This window comes from Pituophis catenifer, unplaced genomic scaffold (assembly GCF_029215685.1).
Source record: "Pituophis catenifer annectens isolate HBS135680 unplaced genomic scaffold, rPitCat1.0.hap2 SCAF_3, whole genome shotgun sequence".
In the NCBI taxonomy this organism is placed as follows: Eukaryota; Metazoa; Chordata; class Lepidosauria; order Squamata; family Colubridae; genus Pituophis; species Pituophis catenifer.
Window position 1 is genome coordinate 37,722,524 of NW_027256883.1, and position 20,095 is coordinate 37,742,618.

At 33.8% G+C, this 20,095-nt stretch overlaps 1 protein-coding gene across 1 annotated transcript; it reads left to right on the top strand.

The window, feature by feature from the left end:
• The first annotated feature begins 1,881 nt into the window (after window positions 1–1,881).
• PPP1R42 (protein phosphatase 1 regulatory subunit 42) lies at window positions 1,882–18,554 on the top strand. The gene is made up of 9 exons (XM_070942237.1): window positions 1,882–1,932; window positions 4,154–4,312; window positions 4,951–5,117; window positions 5,478–5,616; window positions 7,652–7,768; window positions 11,926–12,043; window positions 16,247–16,378; window positions 17,044–17,173; window positions 18,476–18,554. The coding sequence occupies exons 2-9, from the start codon at window positions 4,184–4,186 to the stop codon at window positions 18,552–18,554; spliced, it is 1,011 nt and encodes a 336-aa protein (XP_070798338.1). The 5' UTR covers window positions 1,882–1,932; window positions 4,154–4,183.
• The last annotated feature ends 1,541 nt before the right edge of the window (window positions 18,555–20,095 follow it).

The window sequence follows — 20,095 nt, forward strand, 5'->3', positions numbered from 1 at the left end:
AATTATAATAGTTTATGAATTATCAAGATACACAAAGTTATATTGTATACTGAAATATACTTTTTAATAAGGTATGTATTGTGTGTATGTATGGGAAACACAAGAATATGATGGTGTTCAACTGCTGAAAGGTTTCTATAGGCATCTAATTGGCCACCATGAGATCAGACCTTGGACTATATACCTTGGACTATATATTGCCTGATTTAGCAGAACATTCCTTCTTAGCAGACAGAAAATCAGTTTTTACATGAACCAGAGTCATGCAATTGAGAAATGGCCCTGATCAATCTTATTACATTGGGGGACAAAATATGAAGCTGGCAGGTTGTTTGGATTTATTTGAATATAAGTGAACTTGGTCTTAATTTAGGATCATGCTTTATTACTATCCTCATTGATGAGAGTTCTGCCTACTATTCAAGGAAACAATGAAAAAGGTCCGTGTGTGATGCCAATTAATGGAGGAAGTTCAATGAACATGAGTGGATGCCAATGTCATTATGCATGACTACTTATTTATAAATTCAACTTACATGATACTTACCTCCAATGATTCTAAGCAGCTTGCTTTAAACAGAATAAAATATGAAAAACCAATAGCATAACTATTACAACTTACCAACCTGATATGTAATTTTTTGGGCCCCTCATTCCCATGAGCATCCCTGATCTTCCACCCATAATCCCGCAGTCCCCTGAAGAGAACCTGTTTTATACTGTACTACAGTATCGCCTGTTTCCCTATTCTTGAACAAACCCCATCTCTGTGCTTCCATCTACAGGACTCCATCTACAAGAGCAACACATAACATTTTACCCAGAAGATACAGGTGCCTTCTGTGACTACTATGAATGAAGAACTTGGAAAGAATTCAGAAGCGCTGCTCTGCCTACTTTTAAGAATATGCTTTTGTTCTTAGAAACAAGTATCCTTCTTTGAATTAAAAGAACCATTTTTTTTCTCATCCACCAAGAGATCCTCTGAGCAAACCCTTGACATGGTCTTATCCTGGCTCCAAAGGGCTAATCCAAGCACAACTGAACTGAAAAACATGTATAGTCTAATTTTGTGTATAACAAACATTTGGCTCATTATTTTACCCCATCAAGTTCAGCCCCAAAAAGTGAAGCCCTTTGTGAGGACTACTTTGACCTGCCTATAACATGTGTGTATGTGTGTGTGTGTGTGTGTGTGTGTGTGTGTGTGTGTGTGTGTCATATTCCTAGTAAGTCCTAATCAACAGAAAATCAGTCTTTTTTTACTTATGTTTGAATGACAATTATTAACAGTATGTAAAGTATTAATGCCAGCTATCATATAATATTATAAAATATTAATGCCAGAATATATTATATGTGTCATATTCCTAGTAAGTCCAAATCAACAGAAAATCAGTCTTTTTTTACATATGTTTGAATGACAATTACTAACAGTATGTAAAGTATTAATGCCAGCTATCATATAATATTATAAAATATTAATGCCAGAATCTATTATATGTGTTAGACTTGTAGTTCTTTTTCTATTATTATTTTCGAAGCGAGCTCAGGACGTTAACAAAAAAACAGGGATTCGCAAAAAGAAAAGCAAAATAGACGCAATCTCCTTGGTGAGCCTAAATCATCACGCTGCGAATTCGGGGCTTCATCCGAACGGAACAAACCGCCCCCGCCACAGAAGAGACAAGGGAAGACCATTCCAAAGCAAGGCCTAATCCCGCCTCGCACGCCGCCTTTGTCACAAGGTTGCTCCACTTGTCCCGCCTCTCGCAGAAAGTTTTTGATAGGTAGCTCCTTCTAGAGGCTTTCTATCTCTATAGCAACCCGTTTGCCGGCTTCTGTTTTCCTTTTGCTTCTCTGTCTTTCCGAGCCGAGGAACCGCCCATCCCCCCCCCCTTGAGGCTGAGGAGCGAGGAGGGGCGCGCTTATGTAGGTGGTTGGATCAGACGCGGTGGGGGGCTCGCAGGTGTGGAAAAGGAGGCCGCGTTGGGATGAAGTCTAGGTTGTTAGGAGCAAACTTCGTGGAACAAACAGTGCTATAGCCGCCTCCATCCCTGGCCTGCTCTGAAGCCATATCCACCTGAGGGCCCGGGTTGGGGGGGGGGGCGGTGAGGGGAAGACAGGCCGCCTCGCGAGCTTTATAAGCTCTTTTTCATTCTTTTCCGAAAGGTAACAGGTAACAGTAGAGTTGGAAGGGACCTTGGAGGTCATCTGGTCCAACCCCTTGCTCACGCAGGAGACCTATACTAAGGATTCGAACCACCGAACTGCCGACCTTTCTGATCACAGAAGTGGGGGGGGGGAAGGCGGGTGTCTGTACAGTACGACCATGCCGAAACTGGTGAACCAGTTTGCTGTGATGGTTTTTTTTTTTTTCCTAAGCATTTCTCCCAGTCGTAGCTCACCTCTGAAGCGATGTTCTGGAGAAAAAGTGGGGGAGAAGAGCTGCGGAGGGATGCCTTCCCTTTACGTTTATTACATTTTTGTTTTTGTTCTAAAATTGGGTCCCTCCATTCAGTCTCTTTGCCTACGTGTTGCTTGCATGTGCTCAGATTTGTCTGACACATGACAGTACAAACAAAATCCTGTTCTCTCATTGATAATTTGCCTATGCATCAACCTTAACCAAAAGGAGTTTTCTAAAAGGAGTGTGAATATTGGTCAGGCTGTTTGGTCAGTGAGAAAACATAGCATTTGGCATCTATTCATTTAATGCAGCCTTGAAAAAACATTAAAAGTCACACAATTCTCTGTCTTGTTTTGGAACTTTTTCTGCTTAGCTTTTCCTTAAAGCAAATAAGCTCTCCCCCTCAAATATAATCAAAACAGTTCTCCATCCTGGTATCTTCTGTGCCATTAATCTTTTATTTTCTTTGCACTGTTTCAAGCACTGGAATATATAAAGAAATATTAACTTGGGCTTTTTTCTGTTCACACTAAGGCTTCCTGCATTCATAATGGGGTAGTGGGATAACAGATCTGAAACTGGACTAAGATTTGTGCAGTACAAATTTTATTAGTTGCTTTAAAATGCTTTAGAATGCCTAATAGAATTTCAGAAAACTGTCTTAGTAAGAAAAAAAAGCATTATCGGAATAATGGGAAAATGGCTCATCAAGCCATTCCATTCCAACATCCCCCCCTAATACCCTTTCATCAGCATTTAGTAAACTACAAATTACTCATAACAGTAGTTTAGCAAAAAATATTAAGCTTTTGTGGTTCAGCATGTATGTATTCCCCTAATGTTTAGATTATGGGAAAAATCAGTATGGTGAGAATTGTGTATCAGGAAATTATTCACTTTATAGTGCAAACTTGTGTATGTCTATGCAGAAATAAACTTAACTGAATTTATTTAAACTTACTTAGGCAAATATGTACCTTATTAAACCTAAAGAAACAAAATCAAAATACTTGTAAAATTGAAATTTATTTTTCTGTACATCAATGTATAGTTAATAAAAATATGACTTTGCTCTATTGTAACTATAATAGCAATAACACTTAGACTTACATACCACTTCACAGGGCTTTACAGCCCTTTCTAAGTGGTTTACAGAGTCAGCATATTGCTCCCAACAATCTGGGTCCTCATATAATCATCTATAATAATATGACTATCCATCCAAGTAAGATTAGGGACAACAAATGAATTCTAAGAAGTACAGGTTGGAAATAATATTTAAGTAATTAGATATACCAAAAAAATTATAGATCAGGCCAAAGGTCTATATAATAGTATTATTTTTCATATTTAGTTAATCCAGATACATCATGGAAATTTAAAAGCAGAAGCAAGACATGGGAGCGATATCCATCTTCCACTGTTATACCCTACCTCTTTTTACTGGGCATGCTGTTTTTGATTCTAGGGGAAGCATATAGTAATAGCCCTTGATAGAGCCACAAGTCGGCTGGCAAAAATATAAAATACAATTCCTGCCATCAGGAGCATATAAAAATGTAATGTAAATTAGTCTAATGTTCACTAGAATGCATTATTTGATTTATGTAGAAAATGGCTAAGATCGTGTAAAGGAAATGTTTTAATAGGACATGTTAAGACATGTTTTAATAGTGCATGTTGTAGATAATATGTGATAATGATGTGGCAGCATAGTTTACAACTGTTTATTTCTATTTTAAGGCAGTGGAAAACTAACTTTATCACAAAGTCATGGTGCGATTAACGTTGGAGCTTATTGCTAGAAGCCTTAATCAAAAGAATCGCAGAGATGAATCTTTGGCTCAACATCTGAGAAAACTAACACATCTGAAATTATCTAATAAAAATATAGATGTCATTGTAAGAAATCTTTCATTATGTAAAAATATAGCTTTTATTTTATATTTAAGAATTAGCCAGTATTAATGCTATTTTATATTTTGTATTATATTTTATATAAGTTTCTAGTTGGAAATAAATTTCTGATTCTATTTCATGCCCTTGCCTTAATTAGTTTAATTTAAATAATATATATTTGATTTGTCTTTTATTGTTGAGCTATTTAATTATTTGCAGGAAAACAGTTTTGGACAGACATATGGTGATATATAAGGTAATGTTCAGTGTTGTTAAGTTAAATGTTCTCCAGAAATGGGATATTGTACAAATACAAAATAATTATTTTCAGCATGAGTAAAAGTTTGGCACATTGAGTAAGATTTCTTTTTCTTTCAAATGAACCAGCACACTGCTTAAAATAATTTATTGTATACAAAAGTGATGTGCAACACAGCTATTCAAGGATCATATATTTAATGCATCATTAGGTTATGTGGAATCTTTATCATGCATCCCAAGCTTATTCAACCTTATTCATGTATTTATGACTATACTTAAAATTGCAGGTTTAACATAATTTTAGGGCTTTTGAAATCTTGCTGAAGCTGTTGCTTGTTAGTAAATTCTACCAAGTAACATATGTCAATTTTTTCTTGTAGGATGATCTTTCTTTGTGTAAAAATCTTAATGTCCTATATTTATATGATAATAATATTAGACAGATACATAACTTGGACTTTGCGACAAACCTAAGACATCTGTACCTGCAGAACAACTGCATTATACGAATTGAAAATCTAGAATCATTGATAAGACTTGAAAAATTGTAAGTGAAAAGTTATGTTTCTATTTTTATTGATTCACGGTTAATAATCTAAATTTTAAACTAATAAAATGGAATGAGTATATATTTTATATGATGCTATATTGCACAAGCTTCATACAAACTCTGCATTCAAGAACCGAAGCTTGATAAACTTTTAACATATAAGATATAATCACATTTTCCACATAGAAATTAATTAATTTGTATTTGATTATTGGTGCAATATGTTATGCTTTATTGATTTTACTTCTGAAATAGTGAAATTATTCAGTAAAATAATTATTTTTTTATTTTCCAGAAAATATGCATTTTAAAAAAAATTGTAAAATGAAAGGCCTTTCTATTTTGTTCTATTTCCAGATATTTGGGTGGCAACTGTATCACTGTAGTGGAAGGCTTGGAGACTTTAGAGGAATTGAGAGAATTGCATGTTGAAAGCCAGCAGCTTCCCTTAGGAGAAAAGCTCTTGTTTGACCCAAGAAGTCTTCATTCATTATCCGTAAGAACACTGTACCTGAAATTTATTTGGTGACAGACATTAATCGTTAAAAACTGCTAATGGCTTCTATACGTATCCTAATATTGCATAAAACAGGTTAATGTGTCATTTATTTTATTTAAAATATTTTTAAAACATATTAATAGTAAATTTTAAAATTATTTTTCGTAAAGCAATCTGGTATATACTATATTTATTCCTCAGTTTTAATAATAAAGCCTTATTATGCTTTCTATATTCAGAAGAAATTATGAAAATAACAGTGCAGAATATTGTAACATTTTAGCATTCTGTTACATGAGTCTTGCAGCTTTATGAACATCATACTACTAGCATATATATTTAAAAAGTAATTTTCTACAAAACCTATCTCAAATTTTAACTTGCCCTAACTATAACTTTTATTTTCTCCCATCAAAATTCATTTGTTTGTTTTTATAGCTTTTATTTGCAGTACTTCACTTCAGTGGTGGGTTCCTCCCGGTTCGGCCCGGTTCTACCGAGCCGGTAGCGGTGACGATATGACGTCACCAAACTGGTTCTGCCGCCCCCACCCCCCCGCCCCCCCCGCGTTATTCTTACTTTTATTTGGACCCACCCCCAATCTATTGCTGCCTCCTGAGTCCCAGCTGATGGGCTATAAGGAAAAAAACTGTTTAAACTCTTGCCGCGGGGCTTCAAAGGGCTGCCCTACAGCTGATCAGTGGTAAAAGGCAGTTTGGTGGTAGACCAGTGCCTCCAAAAACAAATGAGTGCCTACAAAAATAAATGGGTAGACCAGTGCCTGCAAAAATACATGAGTAGACCAGTGCCTGCAAAAATAAATGGGTAGACCAGTGCCTGCAAAAATAAATGAGTAGACCAGTGCCTGCAAAAATAAATGGATAGACTGGTACAGCTCTGCAAGCAGTTAAAAGCCTAGTAGACTAGTACCTCTGCTAAATCCTAAAGAATTGTCACATGACCATCAAACCACGCCCACAAAATAAGTCACGCCCAAAGAACCGGTAGTAAAAAAATTTAGAACCGACCCGTGCTTTACTTGCCTGTGACAGATGATTTAACCCAATCAACCTGACAATTACAATACTTTATAAGTATTGTAAACTCTTAGAATTTTTTAATGGTTTCATTTTATTACTACCATTGTGCTTATGAACAATTAGCTAGTGTAGACATATATGGATGATAAAGCTTGGAGAATTTATATCCACACTGTAAAAAAAAAAAAAATACTGCTTTAGATTCAACAAGCTTTTTTCGACCCACGCGCTAAAGTTTCTGTGCAAAATCTATGGATATCTATCTCCTCTAATACCATAGCATAAAGTGCACCATACATATTTTTTTCCAAAATCAGGTTGTCTTGTATACTTTACCTTTCTTAAGCAAACAAAATTTCAAAGTATCTACAGGTGTATAATATGGATGCAATTGTTCTTTGAGTCTTAATTAAAAGAATATGTTAACTTTTATACAATATAATTCTTTTCTTTGGATATTTATCTGCAGAAATATCAGTATTTATTGGAAAAAACATTTTGCCATCTCTTACTTTTCAAACAATATACTGATAATTGGAAGATATAATATTTTTATTTGAAAAGTTATATTTTATTTTATATTACTGGTATTTTTTCTGAGGCTTAAATAACTGAATCAAAGCATTTAGAGTATATCATATTACTTTACCTAACTTCCTTTCTAAAAATGGAAAGATAGCACCGTCTTCCCCTTACCATGCACATCAAAATAGGTTACATAAAACAGTTGGAAGAGGATTGTGTATTGAATTGTATTGATTTTAATAGACCTTTTAATAGTTATTTACTCCATTTTAACAAATTATTAACTATGAGTTTCAAGATTGTTTTGAACCAAAATTATAGGTATTTTTGTTATACTGTTTAAGATTTTGTACATTTAAGAACATTTTACATTTTAATCAGGTTTTCTCTCAAGTTAAGTGTATACAATTGCTGCACTTGAATATTGTTTTGTATTTGGAATAAATATATGTTTTGATTCATTACAGAAATCTTTATCAGTTTTGAATATCAGCAATAATAATATTGATGAATTAAGTGACTTATCTATTCTGGAAAATATTTCCCATCTTATAGCTGTTGACAACCAACTTCATCACATAAAGGTAATAAAAGCAATGCAAACTGATAAATTACATAAATGTAAATAAGTATTTTTCAATAATTTGTCAATTGTTAAAATTCTTGTCCATCGCCTTTTGAATAATAATCCTTTTATTGTGCAAATTTTTACTTACAAATTTATGAGCAGACAGTTTTATGATAGATGAAGCTTACAAAGTTGTCGGTCTTAAATTTTAATACATTTGGATTATAGAGATTTCTAACAAAGAAAATTGGGGAAAACCTTTCACACAGACTAGAACATTGTAAATATAAGAAGACTCTGTAAATATTGTAATAATCTATTTCATATATTACTTCATGGATTAAAATATACCTATATAATTACATTAATTTAAATCCACCTTTTCAATAGATTAGAGGCATTTCATTGAAATGAATAGATACTAATTTTAACTTCATATATAAAATTAAGCTTTTAAATTTATAACCTAAACAGGAACAAAAAAGTTACAAAACTTCAAACAAATTGGACTAAAGCTAAGTGCTAAAATTGACTTTGAATAGAATATATATTTTTGTCTTTCAATTTTTTTAAAAAAAATCTGGTTTGTTTTGGAAGTGTTGAACAATAGACCTTACTAATTCTATAAGCTTTGAAAATAACAGAATTTTTCGGAGTATAAGACACCGTAATATAAGATGGACCTTAGTTTTTGGGGAGGAAAATAAGAAAAAAGCTGATTGGCAGGTGGATCGGCCTCCCGGAATACCCCCAATCAGCTGTTCCCAGAAGTGAATTTTAGCAACAGGTTCCTTGGCTGTGAGCTCTGTGCCTTGCTTTTTTTTTTTTTGCTTTTTTTTCTGCCTCTGAAACTTCTGAAACTCTGTTTCAGAAAAAACTTTTTTTTCCTGCCTCTGAAAGCCTCCGAAACAGAGCTTCAGTAAAAAAGCCTCTGAAGTTCTGTTTGGGGGCTTCTTTTCTGAAGCTTCTTTTCTGATGCTTTTTTCAGCCTCTGAAGCCTCCGTTTGAGAAGCCAGGCAGGGCTACATTGCCCAGATTTTCACCCTCTTTTTTGGGGGGGGAAGGTGCGTTTTATACTCCGAAAAATATGGTACATCTAAATACGTTTGTTATCATTCAAAATGTTAGCTACTTATATCAAACCAAATTGGGCAAAGATTTCCTTTTTTCTTGGCATGTATCTATGCATAACAGAATATTCTTTCCTTATACAATGATTTCTGGGTCCTCATCTGATGACTCATGCACTTAGCTTCTCATTATCACAATTTTCAGAATTTCAATTTGTTTCTAAAATCTCAGTAGCGAAGTCTACAACTACTGTTAAGTCGAACAGTACAATTTGGAGAGTGATGTTTAAGGAATTGAATTTTTAAAGAAGTGACATTTTGTAATACTTGGAAAAGGTTCCATTTCTTTATTTTTTAATTTTCTCTTAATTCCATTCACTATGATGTAACATATAGTGCTTCTTATTACATCATATATACCAGAGGACAGGATGAAAGCAATGACATGTCCTATGTATTAGGAGGTTGTCCATCTATATCTCATAAATCCAGATTATTTTATAATACATTCAGCAATACAAGTCCTATTTATTTCAGAAGGCTTCGGTATTTTGAAGATTTGGCTGTAAATATTTAATGTATTCAACCTTTGCCATTATTGATTATGACACTAGATATCAAAAAGATGGATTCCTTCACTTCACAATTCAGTCAGGTACAAGAAAAAATATATAGATTTTTTGAAAGAGATAATGACAGACCGTCAGAATGATGACAAATTGCTATCTGCAGATGTAGTTAGGCTATTTGAGCTAGACACAGCCAATAAAAATTGGAGTGCATTGGTCAAATGTAGGTTTTTAAATGACTATCACTAATTGGGAAGAAGGCTATAGTTTGTGCTATGAATGACATCTGAGGCTTTTATACCCCCCCACCCCCATCATGAGTCTAGAATACAATTTGCTTTTTAGTATTTTGTAGCAGACCTCTAAGTGATAACATGACATGATCATTTATCAAATAGAGACTGCCCAAAAAACTATCTAGTCCCTTTAGTATAGCTTATTGAAAGGATGTAAAGTGAAAGCAGTTTATTGGAGACAGGAAGGCAGTGAACAAGTAGGGAATATCCAAAAGTAATATTTCAGCATGGAATAAGTGCATTCTTAGATAAATGAGAGTAAAGATATTCTGAATGATTGATCAACCAAGCTTAATTAATGAAAACCTAAAAATTCTATGCATTCTTCAAAAATAAATGGTTTTCAGAATTCCAAGAAATATACTGTTTTGAATTTTCAAAATAATATTTAATTGAATAATTTTTAAGTACATTTTTAAATCAAATGTACAAGGTGAAGATGATACTATTATGCGTTTAACAAAGGCTCTATTTCATAGGTCTGGATAAATTTGTAAAAATAAAAAAAGAGGGATGATTGTGAGCAAAAGCACTATTTGCATGTTTATAAACTTTGCTTTAATTTTAGCCATTAAAAGCTAAATTGCTCAAACATACAATTTTAAATCTAAGTTATCTAATTTAATTTGCTTATTAATTAACATTTTTATTGACAAAAATAGCTATTTCATACATCCATGAATTTACCAGGAATCAAACTCAAAGGAGACTTTATTCTTTTGCAGAAAATTAATTATATAGAAAGACAATAGATTATGGAATGTCTTCTATAGTAAACTTGACAAGTAGCACTAAAATCCTTTTGAGTTTTCATTTTTGGCTTCTTCAAATTGAAAATTAATGAATATCAAGTTTTATTCTTTTGAACATTCAGTTTTATATATAATACTTCCTTGAACTTTGTAGGTTTCATAACAAGGTGAATTTAGGAAAAGATACAATATAGAAATTATTTCAGAATAAATTATGTACGGTACATTCATATGAGTATTCCAGCATTTCAGATACTGTATAGTTTATACTATACTGTATACCTATCTATGCGTAACTAGATTGGAGATAATGTACAACCAGTGTTGCATAATTCCTTTTAATGATGCATTTAAATTGAAATTGTATTATTCGGTCTTTGTCACGGAAGGAAAAAAGAATAATTCAGTTTTCCCTCATTGTCTTTGCCAAATACTTGATAACCTTCTATATCAAATATCTGGACAGATAGAGCATAGTATGTGGCTAAACTAAGTTCAAATTTACCCCAAACATAAAAAACTATTGGCTGACTTGGGCTAATAGACTTGAATGTATTTCAGGGATGTTGTTTGGAATAGGAATTGAAGGAGGGAGTATTATGTCTGATTGCCTGTGCTCTTAGAGGACTGATGGGATATCAAATGGATGGATGGATGGGTGGGTGAATGGATGGATAGATAGATAGATAGGATGCAGATATATATATATATATATATACAGATGTGATAATTATATACAGTGGTTGAATGCCAGTGGGATAGAGTTAGAATAAAACAACTGGAGGACTATAGGGAGCAACAGAGATTAAGAGAATAATCTTTTACCTTTCTGTTCTATCAATTTCTTTCAAAATCTAAACAAAATTATACTGATAAAGTATTACAAATTTACCATTTTAAGAAGGAAAAGGAAGAGAAATTGTTTCCCAAACATTGGTTTCCTGTTTCTAACACTGTTACCATAGTTTCCATAGTTCCATATATGCTATGGTTTCTGTCATACATGGCATTATTACAATTTGTGATACAAAAAGTATCCCATGTATGCTTTTTCTTGAATTTGTTTAGCTTGATTTAATAATAATTTTTATTTACAGCCAAAAGATCTGAATAATTGTCCTATATTAAATACTATTAGCTTCCAATATTTACAAATATATTTTTGCAAAACTTAGGGAGGCCACAGAACAGTGTAGTTAACGTTTGTATTTTTTCTGGTTTACATTTATATTTAAACTTTCATGAGATAGTGAAAACACAAAAATAGACTAGTTATGAATAAAGAAATAAAATAGCTATCAAAATATCATTTATAAATATTGCAGATAAAATGTATTTTTAACTACACAGATATTTGATTGTGTTATTAAATGTAATAACATCTTTTGAAATAAATGGAACATGTTACAACTAATCAAAGAAAGATTTATAAATTTAGTGGTAATATTTGGACTAGATACGTGATGTTTTTCTTTGTTACTTCCAGGACTTGGAATTTATTCTGAGTATATGGACTAAGTTGTACAAAATGGAGCTGAATGGGAATCCTGTTTGTCATAAGCCAAAATACCGAGACAAAGTAATACTGCAGTCAAAATCTCTTGGTAAAAATATCTAAACTTCAGAGATTGTTCTTCTTTTATTTCATATTTATTGATTTATTAAGCCATTGATACATAGGGATATGACCCAGGAGTCAAGGTCATTACTCATGTTAAATTCCACTGTTTTCCTGTGAATCTGTTGCGCAATATTTTCTCCAGTTGAAGCCATCTAATCCCACTTGCACTCAGTTCTGCTTCCAATCAATTCTGAGGCCATCCAAATTACAAAAACAGAAGCAATTTTATCATATTTCATGCTTATTAGCTAGCGTACAAATTATAATCTGTCCAATTATCAGACATGCTTTTAAAGTTATCTGAAAGCTGTATATTATTGTATATCCTGCACTTTGATAAACTGTATCTTAAAATGAGGGGAGTCAGTCCATTTGAACTTCCATAGAATGAAACATCTCTTCACAGATGGGGTCAGGATCAAAACACAGCCAGTATTAGAATGTCCTTCCAAAATCAGATTTAGAGATCTTTAAGAAGAAAGAATTAATCAAGCTTGTCTCTCCAGTTCTCCTTCCTCATAAAGTTTTGTTGTGTGCAGTTCTGGACCAAACTAGAATTAAAACAATCATAAAAGAGGGCAATAATAAAATGTGTTACTGCAGGGTACCCAGCATAGTTATCACAGACATCGATAACACCTTTTTAGTATATTACATTACTCAACTTTTGTGCCCAAAATCTTCCACTGAATATGAAACAAAATTCCCTCAGAAGACTGTTCTAGGTCTTGTTAACAGAAAAAGTTAACAGAAAAAGACATTTATCGAGGGCTTCACAAATTATCTGTGAGAGCCAGCATATTCTCATGATTAAAATTGGACAGGCATCATTGAGACAGAGTTTGAAATATTCCATAAGATATAGGATCTAATAAAATTCCTAGTAATAGTTCCTTATTAAATTCCTAATAAAGATAAAACCAGTTAAATGTAATGCCTCCTGGTAGTTAATGTAACTGAAATACTACACAGGATATTTAGGGCAGGTTAAAATTTTCAACTTTCAATTTCCAAACATTAGGGTGCTCAAAAAATGCTTTGGAGATTGTAAAGATTGATTACTTTAATATAATTTAGATGTGTTTGGTTAGTAACTACATAAATATAACTTTTTAACATTTTGTTCGTTTCATTATACATTGTTTAAAAATAGAGAAAGGGGTAGGTGAAAGTAATATAAAGAGTTTTATATAGGAGCTTGACATAAGATACCTCCCCCCCACTTCAGATTGAAGTGATTTCTAAACCTAATGCAGTGCAGTAATCTAAAACATAATGATCCATGAATTCAATTCACAATAGAGGGTTTGAATCTCCAAGAATAAGATCTAGCTTTCTGCGTCTGATCATGATGTATCTGTATCTGGTCAAGTGTGGTGTCTTGTGTGGTCAACCTGAGAAGCTTGCTGGATGACCTTATTTCTTCTCAACTCAGTCTGGATCATAGGGTGGTTGTTGCGACATAGGTAGGAGGGATGCTATGCTATGTCTGCTGCCTGAGCTCCTGAACAAAGGCAGGATATAAATCAAAGAATGCTATCCCTCAGTGCTGATTGTTACTAATATAATTGCTCCGTCAGCTTTTACTTTCATGTATTTGTACAATTTGTATAATTAAAGCTGTTTTTAAGATTATAAATAATGAGTAGAGTTAGTAGAATTATAATGTATCAGAAGATAAACTAGAAAATACATTGAATTTTACGAAAAAAAATTGTTGTTTCAAAATAATTTCCTATGAATTGAGGAAGACTACATCATTACAATACTAAGAACAGAAATTGTGAATATAAAAGAATTAGCATAAGGTACCAATAGAGGAAAACCTGTGCTGCAAAAAATTGTTGCTTTTGAAGATCAGCTTTACTTGGAAGGTTGCCCGATAAATTTCAACCCCCTTTTTCCTTCTTTTGCAATCCCACTGGAACAAGGCCCTCCGGCTCTTCGCCACCAGCGGCGCTTCCTTCCAGCCTTCGCCCAAAGCCCCGCATGAGGAGGCTGAAGTTAGAATTTCTGCCCCCCTCCGACTCACACAAGAAGACCCTGAAGGGGGAGACTCTCTGTAGCACCACAAACATTTATTGCACGTATCCGCCCCAGGGGCCGTAGCTTGAGGACCCCTGATTTAATGCAATATAAAAAATGCAAATAATTTTTCTGCGGACCACCAACATTTTCTTGCGGACCACCAGTGCTCCACGGACCACCAGTTGGTGACCGCTGTTCTAGAAATCTCTCAATGTGCTGGAAGAACAGACCTCTAATCTAATGAAAATGCTAGCAAATGCCATGATTCCCATGATCATTCTATTTGGTGGTATGAGTAGAATGCCCAAGCCCTCTCCTTGCCCCAACATACCTAGAAGGCTGAGGTCCTCTTCACGGCACTCCATTTAACAACCCACATAGCCGCTTAATGATTGTAGTCACCTCCCATCTTGACTATTGCAATGCGCTCTAGATGGGGCTGCCCGTGAAAAACATCTGGAAGCTCCAGTTTGTTCAAAACGCAGCGGCCCACATGGTTTGTGCAGACCTAGGACTGCAGATATGCCACCTCTCCTGGGGAGCTGCACTGGTTGCTGATTAGCTTCCGGGTGCAATTCAAGGTGCTGGTTGTCACTTTTAAAGCCCTTCTTGGATTATGACCAAGTTATCTGAAGGACCGTCTCTTCCCAGTTAAATCCACCCGACCCACTAGAGTGGGGAGGCAGGGAATGTTGTGGGTCCCATCTCTTAAGGAGGTACATTTGGTAGAACCAAGAAGAAGAACCTTCCCCATTTTTTGGAACATCATCCTCACAGAGATTAGAGTGGCCCCCACTTTGACACTCTTTTGGAAGGCCTTAAACGCATAGTTCGGCCAATGAACCTGGGGAACCCAGAGTAATGGAGCCCATCAAGTGGCTCATTTGATTTTTGTTGTCACCAGGGGGGTGGGAGGTTTATTCTTTTTATATTGAGTTTTTATTGTTTGTAAGATGTCCAGAGTAACTGTGGGTGAGTGGACAGCCATATAAATCTTATAAACAAACAAACAAATAAATAAATATAAATCTAATAAATAAATAGAGCCAGGATTGCGGTCATTGAGTGAATCGGTTACATGGCATCTCATTTAATAACTACTTTGCTCAACAATCAAGATTTTGAGCCCTTTAGTCATAAATGGAGGATTACCTGGATTAATTCAATAAATAGTATACTTTTTGTCACGGGTTTTCCCTTGGAGTGTGGTTTCTGGCAAACCCATAACATACATACAGTACATACAGAGAGACAGAGTCAGAAAGAGACGTTGCCTATGTGTATGCAAGCATATTACTTACATTTACGATGTGTATGTTTTGGGAAAATCTTCAGAACTTAAGTTGATAACTCTAGGATGACAATTAGTTACTACCAAGATTTTTGACTGCATTTAATTATTTTTAATATCTTTCTTTGTGGGGGAGTATCTTAAATTCAGAGTCATCTTTCTTTCCATTAATGCTATATTATTAAATAATTGGGTTCTTCTTCTTGTGCCACATCCGTCATCGGATGTTGGCGATCATGTTGACGATCCTGTTTTTATCAACAGCCACACGAAAAAGTGCTGTTGAGTTTTGTCCAAACCAGTCCCTTAGATTCTGAAGTCATGATGTTGTTCTTCTGCCTGGACCTCATTTGCCTTCAATCTTTCCTTGGAGGGTTAAGTGAAGTATGATGTATTTTTCTGGGTGTTGTCCAAAATATTCTAACTTTTACTTTTTTATGGTTTTGATTATTTTCCTTGGCTTTCCCAGATGGCTTATATATAACAATTGAGTTATATAACTAAAATTATATAGGGCATAGACCACATATATATCATTTACCCTGCATGGTAATTATAGATTTCAGCCTAAGTGAGCAGCAGAGAGATTGTTTTGCTTCTCTGTCTTTCTGTTATTGTAGCAACTATTTTACAGTTTTAAGGTCTATCCTTTTCACTATTGTACTATAACAAGCTATTCATCAGTTGTCCAGCTCATACCTACTAGTACAGTAGTATTAAAGCCAAATGATCAACAATTTGGTGGTTTTTCAGGTATAATAGCAATGATTATAGAAAATAGGAATATCTTTGACAACAAAAACGCTCTTTTGCCTTCCTAAAAATATAAAGCTGTCTGTTAATTTACATATTACAACATTTCCTCAGAACTGCTGGATGGAAAAGAAATAAAAGAAATGGAAAGACAGTTCCTGACAAATTGGAAAGCCTCCAGAGATGCCAGGAAGAAAAACAAAGTAGAAAGCTTCATTAATGAGCATGCATCATATTCACATTTTGGTAAAACAAACTATATCTTTTTAATCAATTACAGCATCAACATTAAGACAAAAACAAGCTCCAATAAATTTGTCATAAGACAATTATGTTATGAACATTTTCAGAATGTTTTAATGTAGAATAACAGCATTATTTCCCAATACTATAATACTATAAAAATAGTATAAAGATGAATGAATAGCAAACAGCCTTCATTAAAACATTTTGAAATAAATCCAGTATTATAAAAGTGTATGGAGTATGGTTGCATGCTTTTAAATAATTTCATTGGTGGTGAATCATACATTTAGTTATTGCATAAACACTTTTTAAATGGTTTTTCCCCCGATTTAAAAATTCATCTCAGTTTTGACAATTTAATTGATAAAATCAGTAACAAAGGCCTTTTTTCCAGTAATTTTTCTGGTTCTTCCATTTTTATTGATTATGCTGCTGTGCTGGAATAATATTCTCAGGGACCTTGTGACATAAAATATGCAGATCGGTAACTTTTGCAACAGAACATTTATATGCTGTATTTTTTATACCAGTTATAAATGTATGAAGTTAGCTGTTGCAATTTACTAAGATTTGAATGTAAGATTTGAATGTGCCCTGTGTTAATTATTTTGTATACTTTGAGTAAAATTGAATAATACACGATTTTGTATCTTTACATCCTCTAGATGATAATGATACAGAACATACACATTTTCCTATTTACCACTTCCCAGTCTCCAGAGAGGTACACAGAACTCCTTATAATAAAGAATCTCAGCCAGTATATGAAGAAAACAGAAATAGTGAAAAAATCAGGTATGATTTCTGTAAAATACCACTGGAATCCAACCTCAAGTCCATGTCATTGTGTTAAATAACTACTGTAGTGAAATTAGACAGATATTTGAAATTAAAAATTGTTGTGTTTAAAACAAAACACAAATATTAAAAAGAATGCACACCATATATGTTAATGTATTTGTGTGGGAATTATTCAAAAGTGTTGCTTTGCAAAGTGTCAACATGTGGAGGCAGAAGCTCTGGACAGCTCACTCAGCTGCTTTGAAAACTGCCTCTGTTTCTCTACCTGAATGTGGGTCTACACATAGGGAGCATTTCTATTGGAATCACTTATGGAGCAATCGGCAATTATAGTGAATCAGGTTTTAAAACACTTGCTAGCCTTTCAAAGAATGCAGCTGCTTTAATGTTTTGCTCACAGGTTTGCAAAATGGTTCTCGTGTGTGTCTGTGTGTAAGAAATAGAACAACTGTAGAAATAAGAATTGCTTTTAAGAGTATCAAAAAAGCTCTGTATCCTACTGTAATGTAGAGGAAGCTATATATTCCGCCTTCCTATATATTACAGTGGTGTTCAAAACCTTTTTTTCATTTATGTTACAGATAGTTCTCGGGTTACAACAATTTGTTCAGCATCCATTTAAAATTACCATGGTACTAAAATATTGGTACATAAATATCCTTGTAGTTCCAGCTATCATAGCATTCCTGTAGTCATGTGATTGTGATTCAGGCCTCAACTCGTGATTATGACATTACTGTGAGCTATGATCATGCGATTTCTAATATTCCCAGCTAATTTCCCATGAACAAATCAATGAGACACCAGCAAGAAGTTGGAAATCATAGTAATATGACTTCACTTAAAGTTGTATGCAATCCTTCCTTAATGACAGCAACAAGGAATGCCAGAATTGTTGTCATTAAGCAATGCAGTCATGTGACATTGCCCTCAATTGCCACCGTAAGCTGAAGACTATACTATAGTATGTTTTTGAAACATTATTTAAGGGATAACTAGATGAAATTTATTTCTGTAGTTTTTAAATTGGGAAATCAGTTCTGACAGTTTGATCCAAAGTATGCAAAAATACTTGGCTCCTTTAACTCTTTGAAGGTCTGGGGGATAAACTTATGAAAATTGTAGGATGGTAACCTTAATTTTTTTCTCACATGTTAATATGCCCTGTTATTATTTTCCAGTGTATGTAGAAATTAACAGAAACATTTTAACATGTTAGTGGAGGTCTATAAAAGTTATTATTGTAACTAAATATTTTATCCTTAAAGTACTCTTTTATAACATTTTGCCACACAGCCATTCAGCCTTGAAAGCTTCTCAAAATGAACAGAAAGACCTATTTGAACCTCATCTCCTTAGACAAATGCCTCTCTAAGCAGCTACTAGAAAGCTTCTATATTATCATCAGAACAAAAGATATGCTTCAGAGCCAAACATGAAGAAAAATTGTTTTTTACTGCAAACGAAGTGATATTGCACAGTCTAAAATATTTTGTATTATAGATCCAATGTAAGTTTAAGTAAAAAAAAAGGGTTAAAATAAGTTGACCTTATGCAAGTATGTTTTGATATTAAAAGTAGTAGCCATCTTAATTAAACCACTGATTAAACTATCATTTTATCTAAGGTATTGGTGGACAATCATGAAATTTTAACTACATTTACTAGGGCCAGCAGATTAATAAGAGTTTATAGCCAATGATTTGATATGGTACTATTGCACTGGAAATGGGAAGGGTCTATGGAATTTAGGACATAATTATATTATATATATATATATATATTATTATCTATTCTCTGGATTGATCAGACAAAATTCAACATACAATGGTCATATTGGAAAATATATCAACTTTTTCCTCTATTCTTAGAATAACAAGGGTACAAAGAGATCATTTTCGTTCAAAGTTTGACTTTTCCAGTCATAATTCACAAATGGAATTCAGCTAATGCATACAAGCAGATCTAATGCATACAAACAGTCTTCTCTCTGCCTTTGCCTCACTTTGATATCTGCCTTCAAAGATGGATGGAATGTAGCCAGTTTCTTTATGGTCTAATTGCTTTACCATAGCTAGATTAACTATCTCCCTGCTGGCATTAGCAATTGCTGTTTTAAAATCAAAGGAAGCCTATTGTAATACGCCAAAATTTAATTCCTATTAATTTCTAGAAAGGCTTAATCAAATCTCCAATTAAAATATAGCTGGCCACCTCTCCCAATTAGAAAACTTGTATCTTCTTTTGTGTGTCTTTAGATCTCAATCAATCTGTGCAAGGTAGAGACATCTATGTATTGCCCATCTTACATAGTAACCTGGATGCCTATTCCTCTTTGAGTCTCCTTGGAATCTGTCTCTCTTCAGCATTCCAATTTCTAGTTTTGCATACTACCCATCTATATTTTTTCTTCTTGACCAATTTCCCTCACCACCACTGCTACTCTTTCTGTGTGAAAACTTTTTATCTGATTCTTTTCCCAGATTCCAGCTACTATCTAGTACAGTTTATATGTCAGTTGACAGGATGACAGATGGTACTTATTTCCGCCATTCTTTCACATAGTGCCTGGGTCTATGTGTACAGCCACAAAAGATACATGCAACTATGAGTTGGTATCAATTTTTAACCATCAATGAACAAGTTTTCAGAACTTTGGGATTAAAAATGTTTCCCATTCATGATCTAAAGAAGTAGAACATTCATCCTACATATGAATAATGAACTCATTTTTAAATACCATATGTGCGTAGCCAAAATCATAACATGTAGACAAAAATATGGTTTTGGAATATATGACTATGTAATGCTAAGATTTAGAAATACATGTAGTAGTTCAAAGAGTTACATTAGTGAGAACAACTAAACAATGGGAATTGGATGAATTCTGATTCCTTAATTAATGAAGATCAGAAA